The 22,853-nt window shown below is 39.2% G+C and overlaps 1 protein-coding gene across 7 annotated transcripts in view; it reads right to left on the reverse strand.

Annotated features, from left to right (window-relative positions):
* The window catches only part of TEX10 (testis expressed 10), a 103,834-nt gene extending 90,975 nt beyond the window's left edge, over positions 1-12,859 (reverse strand). For 6 of the 7 annotated variants that reach the window (XR_010407935.1, XR_010407934.1, XR_010407933.1 and 3 more), the window contains exons 1-4: positions 12,672-12,859; positions 8,527-8,715; positions 5,472-6,184; positions 4,836-5,079 (exon numbers count right to left, since the gene is read on the reverse strand). Coding sequence is in view for 4 of the 7 variants with exons in the window: in XM_064580118.1 (XP_064436188.1) it covers positions 4,836-5,079; positions 5,472-6,184; positions 8,527-8,706 (1,137 nt within the window). In the remaining 3 variants the exon portion in view is untranslated. The remainder of the gene's footprint in view (positions 1-4,835; positions 5,080-5,471; positions 6,185-8,526; positions 8,716-12,671) is intronic. The other variant, XM_045882786.3, reaches the window with a different exon arrangement.
* Positions 12,860-22,853: the final 9,994 nt, after the last annotated feature.

Here is a 22,853-nt window from a genome sequence, read left to right on the forward strand (position 1 = left end):
ATTATTTCCAATTAAACATATTTTAACATTGTCACAAAGCAATGCACTTCTCCAAAATTCTTGCAGTATTCATGAATCTGTCTTTCTCTCCTACTTAAAACATTAATTCCAGATCACAACACTCTTATTTCCTCTTATTCAGAGAACCAACCATTCCATTTTGCCAGGGATTGAAGGGTTTCTTGGGATATGGGTATTTAAAATAGCTGGTCACCCAACAGCTCCTTAGTATCCTTTTCTGGATTCTTCTCTTTATGCTAATCTATAATTGTATACTCAACATGTTCTTTTGGACTTCTAACAAGCATCTCAAATTTAACATGAATAGGGGTGCCTGGGTGGTACAGTCTGTTAAGCGCCCAACTCTTGGTTTTGGCTCAAGTCATGATCTCATGGGTCATGGGACTGAGCCCCGCGTTAGGTTCCCCACTCAGCAGGGAGTCTGCTTAGGTTTCTCTCTCCGTCCCCTCCTCACCCCTGCCCCCCCATGCACTCTCTAAAATAAATAAATCAATCTTAAAAAAAATTTAACATGAATAAACTGAACTCTCACCACCAGCAGTCACACTGTCATTTGGACCATAACACAGGATTGTCCTTGCTTCTCTTTCCTTGACTATGCCCATCAGCAGTCCCACTGGCTTATCAGAATCCAGTTGCTTCTCACAGCTTCAATCACTAGTTACCATTCTACTCCAATCAACCATTTTACCTAGATTACTGCAATAGCCTCCCAACTGGTCTCCCTACTTTTCCTGCTGCCCTCCTCAAAAGTCAATTCTCTGCATAGCAGCCAGGGTGATCTTTTAAAACATAAATCTTGCTTCAAAATAATACAGGAAGGGAGAAAGGGAATAAGTGTATATGTAGGGTAGGACTGGTAATCCATAGGAGGGATGGTGTGAGGTTGGGCCATACAGTTCTGCTAGAGCTAGATGCTGACCACAGGGAAGTTCACTAGTGTTCTATTTGCAAATTCAATATATTAAAGTTAAATACACATAATTCAGATCATGCCACTCCCCTGCTGAAAACCCTCCATTGTCTTTTCATCACACTCAGGTTAAAATCCAAACTTGTTACCATGGCCATAGGGTCCCACATGATCTGGCCCCTGTCACTTTTTCTCACTCATCTTCTACCATTATCCTAGTACCTCACTTGCACAGGTTTTCCTGCCATTCCTCAAATATGTCAATCTGTTCTCACTTTCAGGGGCTTTACACTTGCTAGTCCCTACTGGAAGGTTGGGAAGACTGGAAGGTTCTTCCCACAGGTCTTTACAAGACTTGCTCCTTTAACTTCACCAGTGCCATTCAAAAGTCATGAAAACATTTCCTGCCCACCTATTTAAAATAGCTCCCCCTCATTCTGTTCGAGCACTTGTTCTCTCTTTACCCTGCTTTACTTTCATCTTTCCTTTTAACACTGACATTATATATTTGTTTCCATCCATCAACCCTACCAGAAAGTAAGTATACTGTGAGGGCAAGCAACCCTGCAATGATGGAATTTTCTTCATCTGTGTTGTCTAATATAGCAGCCACTAGCCACATGTACCTACATGAGCACTTCAAATGTGGCTAGTATGACTGAAGAACTGAATTTTAATTAACTTAAATAGCCACATTTATCGATGCTCAACAAATCCTTGATGCATGATTGCATCTGACCATTCTTCACAAATTCTAATCTTCATGGGGAAAAGACATCAGCAATGAGACACATAAAGATTACAATACAATATAAAGCTAAGATATAACATAATTTCTATAATAATTATAATACTGACCCTGAGGCTATTAATACAAGACCGCAAAGACCCCAAAATCCAAGTAAATTAAAAAGTTAAATTGCATTTCATTTTTAAAACTAGCTATAGATTAAGGATACACAGTGTAATCAGAAATAAGCAACCTCAGTAAGGACGAGTATTCAACCACTGCAAATACGATTTAATGTACCTTGAGATTTCTTTTTAAAGCAAATATCAGACAGTTCAGATTTCTAAAAAGGCTTTAAAAAAAACACTATTTAGGTAGAAACGAGATTTTTCAACTGTGCAGCAAATAAACACATTTAGCAAAACCTAAAAGCAAACAGTTATCCTAAGACTGTGCCTAATCTAGATGCCAATTTATCAACAGAAGACCTATACATTTTCTGAGAGAAGAGCTACAATCCAGCTTGTAGGACACAATTTGCATTTAAGGCCAAGGAATGCCATTTCATCCCTCCTTTAAAGTTTGAGCTGTTACAGGTCACACAATATTAACTACTATTATTAACTACTAAGCTATAACTGAAGGTCAGTGAGAGAGGGGAACAGTGAGAATGGTAATGAAAAATAAATTATTGCATTTTAATGTCACCTTGTACAACTCACATATATATTTATACTTTGTCTCTAAAACAATGGATATCCAATTATTACAGTTCAACATAACCCATTTTGCCAAGGTAAATTAGAGAATTCTACCAGTGTATGCTTTTAAATACTATTTCTATTTGAATTAAACTTCCTTCAGTTCATTTGAATTTTAAACAGTAGCCCAATTTAGTATTCTATGTTGCCTTCAAAGGTCTATGCAAAACAGTCTTCTGAACTTAGTGTCCTGCATTAATGAACTGCTAATAAATACGTTGTTGTATTAGAATAGCATGGAATAGTTCTAAAGCATATAACTTTAAATAGCCATAAAATTAAGGCAGTGGTTAGGTCTTTTGACAATGTTATCTGAATGATAGTGGATGATATAAAACTAGCATAATTAATGAATTTGCATTTGGTCCTACCATTCTATCTAGTTACAAATACTATTACTAAAGGAATAACAATACTCAGCGTCCATATGTCACCAAACACCAAAATGCCCAGAATCTTTATTCCTTAGCCTTCTAAAAATGAAGGAAAGACTAGTACTTAAGATTTATGTTGATATCATTACTTTTACTTTCTATCCCAGGTTCAGATAAATCCATTCAAGACTGCAAATAACATATACTTTTCTAAAAAGCTGTATGCATTACTACTGTCACTAGCCTACATCACAGACTGCCATAAAAGACAGTAAGCTTTCCTTTCATAAAATCATACATCCTACCCCCAACCCCGATCAATTTCTTGCCAATGTATGCAAATGAATCATGAGACAGGCTCAAAATTGTAGTCAATAAAATGCCATGCTATTTGAAAAAGCAATTCATTTAACAACACTACAGATGATGGGTAATGGGTTAATAGTGTTAGAGCAAGCTCTTAAAATACATACTTTAGTATGATTCCATAATGCTTTTCAAGATTATCCAGTACTACTTTTAAGTTAACCCCGTCTTATTTAATACGGCCTATTAGCTTGAAATAGAAAGAATTAAACAAAACCAGAAAACTGCATTGTCAGTTTTGTACATATGTAGGCAACTTCAAAGATTCACACCTGCCTAGTCAAAAGTCCTTGCAGGAATTCTAAAAACCAGATGCTTCGAGCTTTGAAGTATTGTTCCTGCAGCTGCCCTTTTTAAGTGTGCTATCATATTAATTTAACACCAATTAATCTCAGAACTTGTTCTTCCTTACTTGCACGATGGACTATATAGTATATTCTCTATACTACAGCACTTTAAAAAAGCTGCCACCAGGGCGCCTGGGTGGCTCAGCTGGTTAGGCGACTGCCTTCAGCTCAGGTCATGATCCTGGAGTCCCGGGATCCAGTCCCACATCAGGCTCCCTGCTGGGCAGGGAGTCCACTTCTCCCTCTGACCCTCCCCCCTCTCATGTGCTCTCTCTCTCTCTCATTCTCTCAAATAAATAAAATCTTTAAAAAAATACAAAAAAGCTTCCACCATTCAATTCTCCCCCCAAATAGTAGATATATTTAATCATCACAAAACACGTCTTTTACCATCAGCTTTTCTAGTAAAAATCTGCATAGACTTAAAATCTTAGGTTAATTTCACTAACACCCTGCCTACAACTACAGCTTACCTACATATAGTAAATATAACTTTTACAGATGTTTTCTGATCTTATATCCCTTATCAAGAGAAAACAAAAGAGCATGCACTAATCAAGTCTATATGTAACTTCTCTAAATCATAGTTTAAAAACAACTCAGGGTTGGTTATGAGATCTTCACTGTGGTCCATTTCTGCTAAAATTGGCAATGTGGCACACACTGGAAGTACTTAATAAGCAACATTTTTAATCCCATAAAAGGCCTCCAAAAGTAGAATGTTCCTACATAATCAATCTGCCATAAACAATGCATTGTAACACTACTGTGAATTATATCTAATAAAAGCAAATGAAATCAAGCTCACCAAAAAAAAAAAAAAGAAAAAAGAAAGAAATCAAGTTCATTAAGTTATGTATTTCCACAGGGCACCTGGGTGGCTCAGTCGGTTAAGCATCCAACTCTTGATTTCAGCTCAGGTCATGAACTCAGCCCTGCGCTGAGCCCCTCGTCAGGCTCCATGCTCAGTGCTGAATCTGCCTGAGATTCCCTCTTTCTCTCCCCCCTCCACTCCTGCCCTCCCTCCACTCAGCACTCTAAATAAATAAATAAATGAATGAATGAATGAATGAATGAATGAATAAATAAATAAATAAAATCCCCCCCCCCCACCAAAAGAAGTTATGCATTTCACTTAAATTAAAAATATTCAGAGAATCTCCTAAACTATTTTAACTTGCAGTTTAGGAGAAAAGCAAGAAACAAGTTTATAGTCACACCACGGGAATGTTTTTAGAAAATGCATAACCAATTAGCAATAATATACTGTTTTCTAATCTGCCCATTTATGATAACTAAGAAAATAACCCCTTAAGTTCTCACCAATTTATGAGTTTCATCATGTTGTTTAGAGAGTTTCCACAGAAGGGAAATAATATTAAGAACTTGCTGCATAACCTGCAGAGGTTCTCGTTCTATACCATTTCCAATAGAAGCAGCTAGTTGTGGAGGCACAGCTTCAATCCAGCATTCAATTAGCAATGGAATTATTATCTCAATAAATCCTTTCAAGTTTTCAGTAGATGAGAGGCCTTCATCCACACTGCCTAGTCCTCCAACCAGGTACCTAGTAAGGAAGGGTAAGAATGGAAAAAAAATTAATGATTAAAAAATATTATTCCTTGCTTAATTTAAAATATTAAGGGTCAAGTACCAGTAAAAATGAAGTTCCCTGAATTGATAATTACATTGATCAAGACTAGTAAGAAAATAAAATTCTAAAATGACAAAGCCAAGAAAAACTATCAAGTTTTACTTCTCTTTTAGGCTTTGCTAGAAATGAATAAATTAATTACTTTCAAATGACTCCTCCCATCAGTAAATAAAATCAAATCATGAGTAACTATATGAAAACTATAAAAGACAACTGCATGTCTTCCCACCATTAGCCATCAATGGTCAGCAGTTAAAATTCAATATAGGAAAACTGAGCGTGGACATAACTGAAATCCTTCTTACCGTAGCCTGAACTGTGAACTGACATTTGGCTGTGAACCCCCATTTTCATAAACCTGGATGTGCTGCTGGTCGTTGGCATGTTCTTTCCAGTTGATAAAAATGGAGTTGCTAGTGGCATGGGGATTTTCTTTTTGTTCCTGAAGTCCTTCACTTTCTCTCAACCTACTGGATCCATCTGCCAAGGCCTGAAGGAATTTACTGAGTCTCACTAAGACTTTCAGCCTCCACTGCTGAGAAGTGAGTCTCCGATTAGGATTTACAGAAAGTATCCAGGACTGGGATCTGTCTCTATTTATCAGTCCTTTGGACAGCTGCTGATGAGAAATAAGTTCTACAAAATTCTTAAGCAATATACTGCTACGGCCAGTAATTAAGGCTGGGTACTGTTCCAGCAGAATGTCCAAAACTTTTAAAGAGTCCTCCTGAATTCCTTCAGTAATGTGAGTCATGGCACTAGAGAGATGGGCACTTACCAAAGGAAAAAATGGAGAAATTTGTTCAGCTCGTATTTTGGGGGCCAGGAATTGAAGAAGTTGAACTGCTGCTAATCGTACATTAGCATCTTTATCTGTAAACACAGCAGTCACTTCACTTAATATGTTTGAAAGGTGTGCATCAATTATAAATGGGTACTGAGACAAAAGGTCTTTAAGTCCAAGAAGAGCACTTTGTTTAACCCCAGCATTGTAGTGATGCATCTGTGACAGCAAATCCTAAAAATAAAAACAGAGGATTTAGCTATATATGCATATTATAACATTTTCAAATAAACATGCTAATAACTAAAACTATAAACTCACACTCCTTGGGGAAACTGCTTCAATAAGTATTTTTTAAATGTTACCTAGCCTCTACTAAGAACAGAAACATTGTTTTATCTTTAAAATAGATTTAGCTTAGGGGCGCCTGGGTGGCTCAGTCACTTAAGCATCTGCCTTCTGCTCAGGTCATGATCTCAGGCCCCTGGGATGGAGCCCCGCATCAGGCTCAGCAGGGAGCCTGCTTCTCCCTCTCCCTCTGCCACTCCCCCTGCTTGTGCACATGCGCTCTAATAAATAAATAAAATCTTTTAAAAAATAAAATAGATTTAGCTTAATAAAAACATAATTTTCAGTTAGAATTTTCTCTTTCTGAAATTGACCTACATGAAGGCTTAGGCAGGCTATCATTTAAAGTGACAGCAGTCATCATCACAATTTAAAGACCTACTACAGGGGTGCTTGGGTGGCTCAGTTAAGTGTCTGCCTTCAGCTTGGGTTGTGATCCCAGGGTCCTGGGATCGAGCCCCATGTCAGGCCCCCCGCTCAGTGGAGAGTCTGCTTCTCCCTCTCCCCCAGCTTGTGCTCTCTCTCTCCTCTCTCTCGCTCACTCTCTCAAATAAATAAAATCTTAAAAAAAAAAATAAATAAAAAAATAAAGACCTACTATATATCAAACATACAGTAAATGCATTTATATAATTTAACAGGCCCATTCTGCCTATTTTAAATGGTCTTTCAGGGTGTGTGTGTATATCCTGAGTATAACACTTGACAATTTTATTTGTGGAATAATTTATATAATTTGTGAAAAAAACGTAACTTCAAATACCTTTTTAATATTATTTAACCTTCAGAGCTTAAAAGCAAAACTAGAAAGTGTTTCTCCTCACAAAAACTTGTTCACAAATGTTCCTAACAGCACTACACATAAGAGTCAAAAAGTGGCAAAAAAAAAAGAGTCAAAAAGTGGCAACAAACTGGGTGGGGGATGGCCTAGATGGGTGATGGGTATTAAAGAGGGCACTTGTGATGAGCACTGGGTGTTGTATGTAAGTGACGAATCACTGATTTCTACTCCAGAAACCAATATTGCACCACATGTTAACTAACAAAATATAAATTAAAAAAAAAAAGTGGAAACAACCAAATGACCATCAACTGATGTCTGATAAAATGTGACATAACAAGGCACTGGAATACTATTCAACAATACAGGGCGCCTGGGTGGCTCAGTCATTAAGCATCTGCCTTGGGCTCAGGTCATGATCCCAGGGTCCTGGGATCGAGCCCCACATCGGGCTCCCTATTCGGGAGCCCCTACTCCCCCTGCTTGGGTTCCCTCTCTCACTCGCTCTCTGTCAAATAAAATAAAATCTTTAAAAAAAAAAAAATACAAAGGAATGAAGTACTGTTCTGAGAGAGATGCTATACCATGGATGAATCTCAAAAACATGCTAAGCAAAAGACCAACAACAAAAGCGCACATGTCATATTGTTCCATTTACATTAAGTGACCAGAATAAGCAAATCTATACAGATAGAAGGTAGATTAGTGGCTGCCTAGAGCAAGCAGAAAAGAATGGGGAGTGACTTCTAATAGGTCATAGGCCATGATTAATATGTTCTAAGATTAGATTATGGTGATAATAGCATAATTCCATAAATATATTAAAAACTACAAAATGGTACGTTTTATTTTAAGTAGGCTCTACGCTGGGTATGGAGCCCAATGCAGGGCTTGAACTCACGACCCTGAGACCAAGTCCTGAGCTGAGATCAAGAGCCATATGCTTAACCAACTGAGACACTCAGGCACCCCTGGAGTGGTATACTCTAAACGGATGAATTTTATTATGCATAAGTTACACTTCAATAAAGCTGTCAAAATTTTAAGCAAAACTATTGCTCAAACTTTAACTTCACACATTTACAATGAACCTGTAAGTTATGTGATATGTATGGATTCAAAAGTATGGTAAGATCTTCATGAACTATAAAAACACCTGGAAAACTATCACATCAAAAACTTGATACATCAAAAAGTTAAACACAAGAATTATTTCCAGATCATATATTAAATCATCAAATAGGTATACAATGAAGAAATCCCTGCGGGTTTAGTTGAACAAGTCTTTCTAGAGGTGGGAAAGCTACAGTGGCAGCTCAGATTTGGTTAACAAACTCCAACCATCAGCCATCCATAAACCCTGAGAATTAAAAAACCTTTTCACAAAAATCATTCTAGATAATTTCAAAGGAAATGTTATTTTACCAAAACAGTATTTATGGTTTACCTTTATGTTAAGTTTTCTATTGTTTGTTGGAAGAGTTCCATCTTCTTTGAGTTGCTCAGGCAGATGTATAGTCTTCGTTTTAAAGTTTGTAATAGTAGCATTTTCTAACTTGGGTTTCTTTTTACCAACTTTTAGTTTTACTTTTTGAAAATCATCTTGGCGTTTTCTTTTTTTGGTCATTCTTGAGTGCTATAGTGAAAAGAATTTTAAAACAATGGGTAAAAAAAGATAAATTCAAAAGAATAAAGAGTTTTCCAACATTTACATTACTCTAAAATTTCAAAGATAATCAAGAATCAGGGCCAACAAGAACTATGCCAAAGGATCAAAGTATTAAATGGAAAATACCTTTACCAAGAGGTATAGCTTAGTCAAGAGATATTGTAAAGAGGAGTCATCAACAATAATGCAACAATCCTGCCACAGGTTTGTCAAGGGTTTTTAGCTGAGGAACCTTTGTCAAGCAATTGTGCTAAATGGAAACCTTTTGAAATAACATCCCACCCAGGGTTTGGCGGGAATGGGGGAGGGGGGGCAAGCACACATTTGCTATAGATATACCTTGTTATCTGCTCCTGGCCCCTGAAAGTCCCTGAGGAACCTCTACTAACAAAACTAAGTTTTTTAATACAGCCTGTAATAGTCAAAAAAGTTTCATGAACCTAAGTTGACGCTTGAAAAAAATATAAGATTCAGAGATATGCAGCAAGGAGAGTTAATGAGCATTTCATGAGTAAGGAAAACGGTATAGATCAGAAGAGAGAATATGCCTAGTACAGGCAAAAATGAGATAGCATTTTGAACACCAGGATAGGTTCAGATTAGATATAAACAGAAAACATACAAAAGCAGGATAAAAAGCAGTATAAAAGGAAATACAGTGTAACAGAGGGGTAAGGAACAAAGATGAGCTAGGCCACTGTTTTAATAAATAACTTGGGCATAAACATGTCATCTTGCACTTCCCCCTCTACACCACCTTCTTTCAATTTACATCCAAATTTTCCCACTTACATACAGAACCTTTGATTTGTGTCTCCTACCCATTCCCAGGACACTTCTTAAATCCTTTATTTCCACCCTAGACTGTTTATTAGTTTCCCCCATCAGTATGCTTGCCTTGTTTCTAGCGTCTACTCCCTAGCCCATTTGCTGGAGTCACAAGAGAGCTCTTCCTAAACAGATCTGACCAAGGCTCAGGAGTTTTCAGCTGTTCCTTTACTCCCTTACAGTAAAAACTCCATAGCTTGACATATCACGTCCTTCCTAACTTCCTCTCCAGCTTTATCTTCCCACAAGCTAACATCTATCTAAAAAATAGCCTCCTATACCAGCTCAACTCTTCTTGAAACCTTTTACAACATACTGCAAAAATAATGAATTCTGCTTGTCACTATACACCCACTGCAATAAGTAAATACGTCTGAAATAAATAAAACTTCTCGGGGCGCCTGGGTGGCTCAGTCGTTAAGCGTCTGCCTTCGGCTCAGGTCATGATCCCAGGGTCCTGGGATCGAGCCCCGCATCGGGCTCCCTGCTCAGTAGGGAGCCTGCTTCTCCCTCTCCCACTCCCCCTGCTTGTGTTCCCTCTCTCACTGTGTCTCTCTCTGTCAAATAAATAAATAAAATATTTTTTTAAAAAAACTTTGAAATAAAACTTCTGGTCTGTCATAATTATCCTGGGTCCAGGTACTTTTTCTAAATAAATCACAATACTTTAAGTCAGAGTCCAAAAAATTTAAGTAAATGAAGGTTTACATTTATGTGAAATTAAATGGCTTGTGCAAGACCAAGCAGCTCAAGTTCCAGGAATCCAGAAGCCAATCGCCTATATTATATCCAAACTCACATGATTTCAAGGTTTTAATACATTAGAGCCCCTTGAGCTAAGTAGGATTTGGCTACATAGGTTAAGAGCAGATTCTAGAGCTAGACTGATTCAGTTCTTATCCAGACTGCCACTTTCTAGCTGTGGTTAAAACTGTACCTCAGTTTTTATCCACAAAATAGGGATAATAATACTTAACATCATACAATTATTATGAGGTAAGATTAATGAGGAGCAAATGAGTTCATATTTATAAAACACTGGGAACTGCACCTGGCACTGTCAAATATGTATAAGCACAAACATGTATATTTTCTTAAAGTCTCAGGACTAATACATATCAAGCACAGTCTTAAATGCATTATGTACATTAGCATTCGTTTTCACAGAACCATGTGAGGAAGGTGGTACTAAATCCACCTTAAAGATGTGGCTGACAAAGATTTGTCAGACCTGTATTAGGGAGTTGAAGAGGGACTAAAAGCTCTGCAAAATCAGCTTTATGTTATACGAACTGGAATTAAGGTGAGGATTGCAAACCTGAGTGACAAAATGGTTTGTTTATACCAATTCCAAGTTTTCATCCCACCCACACCTCTAGTTATTCTAGTTTAAAAAAAAAAAAAATGGGTAAGCAGCACCTAAAATGAATACTCACATTGCCTCTTTTAATAAAAGTTTTCACTGATTAAGCAAGCACACTTTGTGAGCTTTCCCTACAATCTTATTACTAGCTAGTACCAGAGATGAAAATAAACGGTACAAGACAGAAAAATCAAATGAATTAACCCCAACTCACCAATCCTCTGTGCTATCTTTAGCCACAAACTACCTGACGTGTCCAACATAGTCTGTCAAGCTCATGTCATATTATCCATCACTTTGTATTAGTCACACTAATTTCCCTATTAGGAAAACTAAGAGGGCTCATCGCCATTCCTTGACTTTTAAAGTTGGTACTATTATTTTGCGGTACAGAGAGAACATTTTTATACTAGGAACTTCCAAAGTTCTATTACCAATTTGTTATTTTCACTTTAAAGATTTTCAGGGGCACCTGGCTGGCTGTCGGGAAAGCATGCAACTCTGGACCTCAGGGTCATGAATCTGTGCCCCACCTTGTATGTGGAGATGACTTAAAAATAAAATCTTTTAAAATAACTAAAATAGGGGCGCCTGGGTGGCTCAGTCGTTAAGCGCCTGCCTTCGGCTCAGGTCATGATCCCAGGGTCCTGGGAACGAGCCCCGCATCGGGCTCCCTGCTCGGCAGGAAGCCTGCTTCTCCCTCTCCCACTCCCCCTGCTTGTGTTCCCTCTCTAGCTGTCTCTCTGTCAAATAAATAAATAAAATCTTTAAAAAAATAAATAAATAAAACTAAAATAAAAATAAATAAAATATAGATTTTCATAGCACAGCAAATCAAATAGTTTGACAAAGCCACTCTAACAGTACCGGTGTTGAACAGAAGGTACAAACTCCAGCCTCAAGGGCTGAACTTTCACATCACTGGACCTCCTACACGGGTGAGCCCCTGAAGTTTTAAAACTGGATTTCATACATTCCAGGTGCAAATCTCCTAATTGCAACACAAGGAAGATTCTAGGGTGTCAGAATTTCAACCGAATCAAATTCCAGCTAGTTTGTCTGCCACCCCATTACCCTAATTTCTAACTTCTTTAAAAAATAATAACAAAGCATACTGTAGTTTTCCTTTGATAATCTCCCTCGCCAACCCCTTACTCTCACGAGTTCCTCCCAACTCTACTGAGGGGGCCAATCGGAGAAACCAGACTTCTCAGAAAGTAAATGCCCCAAAGAGGGGTGAATCAGAGAACCGCCCATGCCGCTCTGCTCGGTACAGACCGCTTAACCCCCCACACCTGGACGGCAACAGGGCCGAATAGAAGACGCCCGCTCATCCCCACCGCGCGTCTTAGTCCAGCATCCCCGAAGTGAAGAGCCCGTGGATCGTTAAGAACTACCGTTCCTTCTACTCCCGCGGACGGTGGTCAGGACCACAGTCGGGGAGCCGGGGCCCAAATCAAGGCACACCGGCCTAAAAGTCTCTCAGACGCGAAACCGCGCGAACCCGCCCAGTCACTTGAGGCGCTTCAAACGCCCGCGGGGCGCCCCGCCCCCGCACTGCCCCGCTCAGCACCCAGGCCCCGCTCCGCAGCGGCGCCGCGAGACGGTCCCCGGGGGGCACAGACCGGCCACAGCCGGCCTAGCCCGCCTGGGCCGCGAACCGGGGGGCGACGGCTCCGCGCGCCGTCCCGCGCCCCGGGAGGGCCCGGGCCGACGGGCGGCGGCCGCTCACCTGAGGGCCCGGCCGGGACCGGGGCGCGGAGGCAGAGGGAAAAAGCGTCCGAGCAGAAGCCGACCGGGCGACGGTGTGCGCCACGGGCCTCCGCCTCTCGCTCCCGGAGCGTGTTTTCAAATCGCCTCGTCCTCACGCGGCCGCGTCTCCTTCCGCCGCCCGGAAATCAGGGCCCCTCCCCCGCCGCGCCGCGCTCACGTGACCGCGGCCCGCAGCCGCGCGCAGCCGGGGAGGCGGGAGTGGGAGAGGTAGGCCCCGCCTCCGGGAGGAGGGGGCCCGCCGGAAGCCCCTCGCGCTCCGGGAAGCTGAGGGAGGAGAGCGCAGGATCGGAGCACAAAGCTTGGCCCCAAGTCGGGTCCCGAACTTCCTGGGCGTGCGTGGGGCGGGGCGGGGGGGGGAGTGCGGTATCTCCCTGGTTACAGCTGCTTGAGAGCTTGCCTTTTCGCCCCTCGTTAGACCACAGTTCCTCAGACCTGGAGCCACATTCAAAGAACAGAAGTTGAACTGAATTGGGAAAGGGAAAAGTTTCGGACTGCTAGAACCGTAGAATTCCTGAGGACTTTAACCTGGAGGGAGCAGTTAAGAATTACTTGACAGAGGTCAAAATACACCTAGTAGCTAAAGCCTGAAAGTCTTAGTCGAGGATGTTCCCAGATATTTCAGTATCTCAGCACTAAGATTCCTACTGCTGAAATTAAGTGGGCCCAGGGAAGTTGAGGGAGGAACTGAATGCCTAGAAAGGGGTTAAGAAAGCAAGGAGGATGGCTCATTTGAAAGATACCCTTCCGAAGACTGGCAGGTGGGGTGGAGGAAAGAGCCCCGGGTATGGATTTGAGACCTTGATTCAAATTTGTCTCTACAGCTTATCAGATATAAGACAGTAAAGCTGACAACCATATGAGCCTCAGTTTATAAGCAGAGACACTAGCACTGGGACTAAGAACATTCCTATTCTATGACCAGAGATAAAGCAGACCCAGATACCCACCTCTCTCTTCCCTGGCAACACAGCCATACTACCACAATCTACCTTGAATCCACCATAAACAAACATTTGGGAGTCATCAGCATTATATGGTATTATATGGTATTAAAAGTTATGAGACTAGATCAGAAGAGGAAAGGCTTATTGCTAGCCAGACATGTCCCCTAAACTCCAGATTCCTAGCTAACAGCTTATTCAACATTTCCTTTGGACATCCTATTTACATCTATCTCAAGGTGAACATGTCCCAAATGGAACTCCTGATTTTCCCCCTGAAAATTATTCCTCCTACAACTTCTTCATCTCAAATAGCAACTTCATCCTTCTAGTTACCCAGGCCAAAAATCCAAAGAAAGGCTTCTTTCTTCCATGTCATACATCTAACTCATCAGGAGATTCTGATCACATCAAACGTTTCCTGACTTCCACCACTTAACACCACTTCCCTTGCTATCATCATGTTCTAAGCCATCTCATGATCACAATAGAAAAACCTCTGAATAGGTTTCCCGTTTCCATCATTGCACTCTAGTGTCTTCTCCCTACAGTCTAATATCAGCAGAGCAGCTGTGTGATTAATTTAAAATTAAGTCAGATTAGGTCACATTTTTTCTCAAAACCCCTCAGTAACTCCCCATTTCACTTGGAATAAAGCCAGAGCCCTTACCGTGGCCTCAAGATCTGCCATATTATGACATATCACTGAATCTCTGGACAATCCTACGACTCTCCCCTTTTTCCCTCTGCTCCAGCCACCCTTGCTTCTTGCCTGTGGCAAGGTGGCCCAGGTGGTGATGTAGGAGACAGAGAGCTTGGCCTGCCCAAAGGAAGTAGCCAGTCTTCAGCCAACTATTGCTATGAGGAAATGCAAATCTCATGTTCAAGAAAAAAGGAAAACAGAAAATAAGAAATCTGATCTTTAAATATTGGTAAACAAGCACTTTTTTTTCCCCCTATTTTTAAAACACTAGGGTGCCTGGCTGGTTCAGTCAGTAGAACCTGCAACTCTTGATGTTGAAGTTGTGAATCCAAGCCCCACGTTGGGTGGAGAGAGAACTTAAAAATAAAATTCTAAAGGGGTGCCTGGGTGGCTCAGTCGATTAAGTGTCCAACTCTTGATTTCAGCTCAGGTCATGATCTCAGGGTCATGAGATCGAACTCCACATCAGACTCCACACTGAGTGTGGAGTCTCTTTGAGATTCTTTCTCTCCCTCTGCCTCTGCCCTCACTTGAGTGTACATACTCTCTAAATAAATAAAATATTTTTTAAAAATAAAATCTAAAAAACCAAAAACAAAATACTGTGTGGGCCAAACAAAATACTTATGAGCAGGTTGCTAGTTTACAACCTCTGGTTTAAGACATGAAAATTATGTACATAAAGAGAGGTTTTTTTCCAACTCTAAGTGATGAACTCAACAGTTGCAAGGATCACCTGCTTAGGTGAGCCAGAATAGACCTTTGATAAATGTCAATCATATAACTAATCAAGGTCTTTGACCCATGCGAGAAAAACATGTACAGTGAATATGTATCCTAGAATCTATGGCATGTTTCATTTTCAAAACTTTGTCCAACTGGCCACAAAATCTACGTTATCAGTTTCCTAGGGCTTCTGTAACAAAGTATCAAACCTTGGTGGATTAAACCACAGAAATTTATTAATTCTGGAGACTAGAAATCTGAGATTGTGGTTTGGCGGGGTTCGTTCTTTCTGAGGGCTCTAAGGGAGATGCTGCTTCATGCCTTCTCCTAGCTGCTGGTAGTCTTAGATGTTCCTTGGGTTGTAGACGAATTCTCTGTTTCTTCACATTGTCTTCCCTCTGTGTGTGTCTGTGTCAAGTTCCTCTTTTTAGAAGGACACAAGTCATTTAAGATTAGGGCCCACCCTAATAACCTCATTTTTAACTTGATTGCCTCTGTAAAGACCATATTTCCAAATAAGGTCACCTTCTGAGGTGTTAGGGGTTAGGACTTCAACATGTCTTTTTGGAGGGACACAATTCAACTCCTATCAGACACTAAGCTCTGTGTCCAGAAATATCTGTATTTCATCTGAACAACGTCTCTTTTTTGTCTATGCTCAGAAGCATCACAAAAGTCTAGATTAAGTAACTTACTCCTATACAATTTATATAACCTTTGCAGCTTCTCTGTTTCTTTCACCCAGCTTCCAGTTAATATTTGCTTTGGAAATAGGGTAATACTCCTAAAAAAAAAAAGTTTAATAAACTTGATTTTATAATGTCGAGGTGAATATAAAAGCATAAACATATTAAACTAACTCTTACCTTATGTTTCAAAGTACCGCTAACACAAAAAGCAGACTCTTTGAAGAAAGCTGAAAAGGATGACTTCAAATTTGGTACTATAACCAGAGAGAAAAATTCCAAACCCATTCTCTAGGAATTGATTGATATGATATATGAAAATTACTTAGGTAACTGCCTGGTACATTTTAAACCATCAATAAATGGCAACAAATGTTACTATTAATGATGTATCATTGTGAAAAATGAAACTTTTAGTAGGTTTCCTAGATAGGAAAGAAACCAGTTCTGACTTTAAATTAAAAGGAATTTATTGAGATAGTGGGTAACACACAGGATGACCAGGAGGCTGCTGATCCCAGGCTTGGAAAAAGACAGGAAGAAGGAACACCAGCCAGGAATCAGGAGTACAACCACCATTATTTCACAAAAATCAGTTCAAGACATAAGAATTGGAAATGAGGAAGTAAAATCATCTCCATTTGATGATATGATTGTATACCTGAAAAAATCAATTGTAAAGCTACTACAAACAATAAAAATTCAGAAAAAGTGAAGCAATATAAAATTAACATTCAAAAATCAATAGATTTCACATATATAAACAATAACCAGTTAGACAATAGACTGGAAAAGGAAGCCCCATTTACAATAACAATCAAAACAGATAAAATTCCTGGAGTGCTGGGTAGCTCAGTCAGTTAAACATCCTATTCTTGATTTCCGCTCAGGTCATAATCTCAGGGTTGTGAGATCGAGCCCCAAATCGAGCCCCGCATCAGGCTCCATGCTCAGCAAGGAGTCTGCATCTCTGCTTCTCCCTCTGCCTACCCCCCTACTCACTCACTTGCTCTTCTTTCTCTCTCTCTCTCTAAAATAAATAAATAAATCTTTAAAAAAACCAAAATTCCTAGGGCTGAATAAGAAATCAGATTAGAATAGTCAATATCCCACAAATGTCAATTCTCCCAAAATGTATCAGTAAATTGAATGAGATCCCAATAAATATGTCAATAGAGTTGGGGGTTTTTTCTAGATCTACACAGGCTGATTAAAATTTGCACATGAAAAAGCTAAAGAATAGCCAAGAAAATTTTGAAAAAGCAGAGCAGTGAGGAGGAATCAGCCCCATTAGATATAGAGACACCTTCTAAAACCTCAATAATTTAAAATGTGGGTTTTGGGGCACCTGGGTGGCTCAGTCGTTAAGTGTCTGCTTTCGGCTCAGGTGATGATCCCAGGGTCCTGGGATCGAGCCCTGCATCCGGCTCCCTGCTCTGCGGGAAGCCTGCTTCTCTCTCTCCCACTCCCCCTGCTTGTGTTCCCTCTCTCACTGTGTCTCTCTCAGTCAAATAAATAAATAAAATCTTTTTAAAAAAAAAAAAAAGATGGGGCGCCTGGGTGGCTCAGTTGGTTAAGTGACTGCCTTCGGCTCAGGTCATGATCCTGGAGTCCCAGGATCAAGTCCCGCATCAGGCTTCCTGCTCAGCAGGGAGTCTGCTTCTCCTTCTGACCCTCCCCCCTCTCATGCTCTCTCTCTCTATCTCATTCTCTCTCTCAAATAAATATATTAAAAAAAAAATCTTAAAAAATAAAAAAAAAATAGGGGCACCTCGGTGGCTCAGTTGGTTAAGCAACTGCCTTCAGCTCGGGTCATGGTCCCAGGGTCCTGGGATCAAGCCCCGCATTGGGCTCCCTGCTCGGTGGGAAGCCTGCTTCTCTCTTTCCCACTCCCCCTGCTTGTGTTCCCTCTCGCTGTCTCTCTCTCTTTCTCTGTCAAATAAATAACTAAAATCTTAAAAAAATAATAAAAAATTAAAAATTTAAAAAAATTTTAAAAAAAAGATAAAATGTGGGTTTTGGCAAATGAATAGACAAACCAATGGAACAAAATACAAAGTCCAGAAATAGACCCATATAAAAACAAGAATTTAGTACATTTATAAAGTCAATATCTCCTATCAATAGTATAAAGATAAATGATTTGCACAAATAGGGAGCCATTTGGAAAAAGATAAAGTTGGGTTCATACTTTAGATATTATATTTGGTGATGTAAATTTAAAAAACAAATCCATAAAAATCTCAGAAAACAAAATTATTTTATTTTACAATTTTGACCCTGTACTAGAACCTAAAATCTAAATACCAGAGGGAAAAGTTTTAAAAATTTGATTATGGGCTTTTCCCAAAACTTTCAAAAATCTTCTGCATAACCAAAAGAAAAGAGGAAATAAAAAGTAAAGTCAAAAGGCAAATAACAAATTTGGAAACATTTGCAACTCATATCACAAGTAAAGGATTAATTTTCTTTTTTTTTTTTTTTTTTAAGATTTTATTTATTTGCGAGTGAGAATGAGAGACAGAGAGCATGAGAGGGAGGAGGGTCAGAGGGAGAAGCAGACTCCCTGCCGAGCAGGGAGCCCGATGTGGGACTCGATCCCGGGACTCCAGGATCATGACCTGAGCCGAAGGCAGTTGCTTAACCAACTGAGCCACCCAGGCGCCCAAGGATTAATTTTCTTAATATACAAAGAACTAGGAACAAAAAATGACCAAGTACTTGATTGGAAATACTTATTTCCAGTTTGTAGAAAAAGAAATATAAATCACCCTTACATAAAAGATATTAAACCTGACTCATATAACAAGATAAATGCAAATTAAAAGATGATTTTTCTTACTTTTTAAGATTATCAAAATTCAAAAGTTGAAGCTAGCCCTCTCACATTTTGTTGGTAGAAGTATAAACTACAGAAGATGTATTTGCAAAATTAAATTTGGCTAGGAGTAACAGTAAAACACACAAAAATAAATTAGTTTCTCACATTAAAGTCAAGAAGTTAATTCCTCACATGAAAATCAAGATATAGGCAGGCTAGGCATGAGGTGTCTGCTCCAGGAAGTTCTCAAACATCCAAGATGCTTCTCTATTGTTGCTCTATTCCCAAGGTCACCTCATAGTTCAAGATGGCTGTTCTAGGTCCAGCCATCACACCCACATTTTAGTCAGCAAATAAAAGAAAAGGAAGGAGAAGGACATGGTCTCTCCATTTGAGGAGACTTCTTAGAAGTTACATATAGCACTTCGGCTACATCTGTCCTTCTGGCAGAACTCAGACTGTATCTAACTAACTGTATAGGAACTAAGAAATATAAGAGATTTTTTGTAAGTAATAAAAACCTCTGCCACAAATACAATTTCATGAAATTTTTGTTTCAAATTTATGTAAACATGTATACTCACTGACAAAACAAAATACATTCTTATGGTGGGTCTCAATTTTTTAAACTTTGAAAACTAAATGAGGCGATATAATATGATACAAGAACACAGGAAGAAAATAGGCATGATTATTCTTTTGACCTACAAGGAAAGGACTTTTTCAAAGCATAAGAACAAAGAAGAGAAATCATGAGGGTTGAACTGGTAAGTTTGAACTACATAAAAATTTTAAAGTTCTGGTTCAAAAAATATTTTAAACAAAACCAGTAGGAAAAAGATAGGTTAGGTAATAAATGCTTTTAGGACAATTGGTGAGCCATTTTAAGGGAGAAGAAAACCGGCCTCCATAAAATTCCTAACATCAAAATCTTGACATGTGAAAAATCTAAAGGAAAAGATTGAAATATTCGACAGTCACATTCGGGGTCCAGTCAGGAAACAGAAACCATGCCAGCTATTTTTATAGAGAGAATTTAATGAAAGAATTATTAACCATGTACTCAAGGAAAAAAAAAAAAAGAAAGGATCTGAGATAGCACAAAGGAATACCTGCAGGAAACAGCCACTTTCCCAAGGGCTGGGAAAACAAAGGAAGGAGTGGGGATGAGTAAAATTTAGAAGGTTGTAGATGGGGCCCTCAGAGCTGGAGGTAATACCTCCAGAGAGTTGGGCGGTACCAACTGGCTGGTGTCTCTGAGGTGGTGCAACGAGGCTGCTTGTGTAAGTATTGGAAAAACTGCAAACTGGAATATTGCTCCAGAAGTTGCCCCTAGATGAAGACTCACGGCTGCAGTGCTATTGACTCTATCTTTCTTCTTCCTTCTTCCTCCTTTATTCTTCCAGTCTCCCTGTCCTGCCTTCCATTGTCAGAGCCTAGCAGGGAGCCGGCTAGCAGAGTGCAAACACGGTTTGCAGGGGCCCAGATGCAGAGACACAGAACAGAATATAGAGGGGTGAGTTTGAAGCAAGAGAGGATTGCTTAATAATCAGAACTACACCAAAAAAATAAATAAATAAATAAAAATAATCAGAACTACAACTTTATAAAAATTTAAACAACTAAATAACAGAAGCATCGGAAAAAATTCAGTACATGTATAATTTAGGGTTTGAGGAGACTTTCTTTGAAAAGATAGGAAACCTAAAAGTCACTGAAGAAAAATATAGACAGAGTTCACAACATTAAAAAAAATTTAATGTGATATGGCAAATGATACCATAAACATAGACAAAAGGCAAAAAAAAAATAGCTTAGGGGAAAGATTTACAACACATATGAAAGATAAGTGATTAATATCTGCAATATATAAGGAGCTTTTACAAATTATTGAGAAAATGACAGAAACAATCCAATGGGAAAAAAGGCCTAAAGCTATGAATAGCAATTCACACGCAAAAAAAATCCAAATGATCAACAAACTTTGCAAGCCTGCTCAACCTCACAATTGTCAGGAAAATGTAAATTAATATAACAGTGGGATATAACTTCTCACCAAATTCACAACAATTATAAACCAATATAATACCTCTGCTGGTAGGGATGCAAGGAAAAGTGTATTCTCATCCTTTGCTACTGGAAATGTAAAATAATGCCACCATTTTGGTAAGAAGTCTGAAAATATCTAAACAAAGTTTTCTTTAAATTTATATTCTTTCAATCTAGTAATCCCATCCTCTGAGAATTTATCCCATAGCTATAAAAGCATCAGTCCAAAGTATATAAAAGGTATGTATTTCAACAATATTTGAGTAACAAAATATTGGGAAGAAAATGGATATCTGGGGCACCTGCCTGGCTCAGTCAGTGGAGCATGCGACTCTTGATATTGGGGTCCTGAGTTCAAGCCCCACATTGGGCATGGAGCCTACTTGAAAGAAAGAAAGAAAGAAAAAAAGAAAGAAAGAAAGAAAGGGAAAGAAAGAAAGTGGATATGGATCAATAGGGGAATGGTTTAATAAACTGTGATACACTGACTATTGTGGAGCAATTAAAAGGACTGAGTTCCATCTATATCCGTTAGTTTGTTTGAAGACATTACCCCCACAATGTATTTTCAAGTAAAAATAACAACCTGCATGAAAGTATATATAATCTAATCACATTGTTATGAAATAAACCAAAAATGCATGCATTTGGTTTTGGGGTTGTTTTTTTTTTAGTGATATTGAGCATCTTTTTTTTTTTTTTTTAAAGTAGGCTCCACACCTAATGTGGAGCCCAATGCAGGGCTTGAACTCACGACCCTGAGATCAGGACCTGAGCTGAGATCAAGAGTCAGACACTTAACAAACAGAGCCACCCAGGCCCCCCCCCAAAATGCAGTATTTGTATGTGATCATGTAAACATGGAGAATGTGTGAAAAGTAATAGGTCAGGAAGTTACTAATTACCTGGGAGGAACAGAAGCAAAGAGGGTTGTGTAAATAGCATAGATGATTGAAAGAATGGTTATCAAAAATTAAAATAAAATAATATTTAATACCTTAATGTTAAGTATTTTTTTTTATTTTAACATAATATAGGGCACCTGGGTGGCTCAGTTGGTTAAGCGACTGCCTTCAGCTCAGGTCATGATCCTGGAGTCCCAGGATAGAGTCCCGCATCAGGCTCCCAGCTAAGCGGGGAGTCTGTTTCTCACTCTGACCCTCCCCCCTCTCATGCTCTCTCTCTCTCTCTCAAATAAATAAAATCTTTAAAAAAAAATAATATATTTTCAAAACCAGGAAATTGAAGTTGGTACAATACTATTAACTCAGATACAGATCACATTTGGATTTGTTTTTATAACAAGCACTGATTTTTTATAGCTTTATTAAAGTATAATTGATACACAAAAACCTGTACATTATTTAATGTATACAATGTGATGAGTTTGGACATACATCTGTACCTGTGATACCATCACCACAAATCAAGGTAATAAACACATCCAACATCCCTGAAAGTTTCCCTGTGCCCCTTTGCTTTAAAAAGAAACAAAAATAAAATTTCTAGTATAGATCACTTAACATGAGATCCACCCTCTTAAGTTTCTAAGTGTACAACACTGTATTACTAACTATATGCACTCTGTCCTACAGGAGATGTCTAGAACTCATAGATCTTGCATAACTGTAAATGCATACGCATTGAACATCAACTTCCATTCCCTGTTCCCTGGCGATCACCATTCTATTTTCTGCTTCTCTAAGTTTGACTATGTCAGATACCTCCTATAAGTAGAATCATAAATGATTTGTCCAAGCATTGATTTTTAAATGCATGCTTGACCATTTCCCAAAACTTGAGACATTAATAAACCCTAAAATAACATATCCATAAGTTCCATTACAAAGTTCTGAAGAAGACTAATCTTTTTTTTTTTTTTTTTAAGATTTTATTTATTTGACAGAGAGAGACACAGCGAGAGAGGGAACACAAGCAGGGGGAGTGGGAGAGGGAGAAGCAGGCTTCCCGCGGAGCTGGGAGCCCGATGTGGGGCTCGATCCCAGGACCCTGGGATCATGACCTGAGCCGAAGGCAGGCGCTTAACGACTGAGCCACCCAGGCGCCCCTGAAGAAGACTAATCTTAAGCAGTAAACTTCCCAGTTTTGTTTCCTAAAAGGCTAAAAAACAGACCACATATGTAAGAAAGTACATCCTTTACCAAATTGTTTTGTAAAAGCCACATGACCATTGCAGAGGTTAAATTGCCCCCTC

Source organism: Mirounga angustirostris, unplaced genomic scaffold (genome assembly GCF_029215605.1).
Source record: "Mirounga angustirostris isolate CCGP_5_RB_7025 unplaced genomic scaffold, mMirAng1.0.hap1 SCAF_15, whole genome shotgun sequence".
Lineage (NCBI taxonomy): Eukaryota > Metazoa > Chordata > Mammalia > Carnivora > Phocidae > Mirounga > Mirounga angustirostris.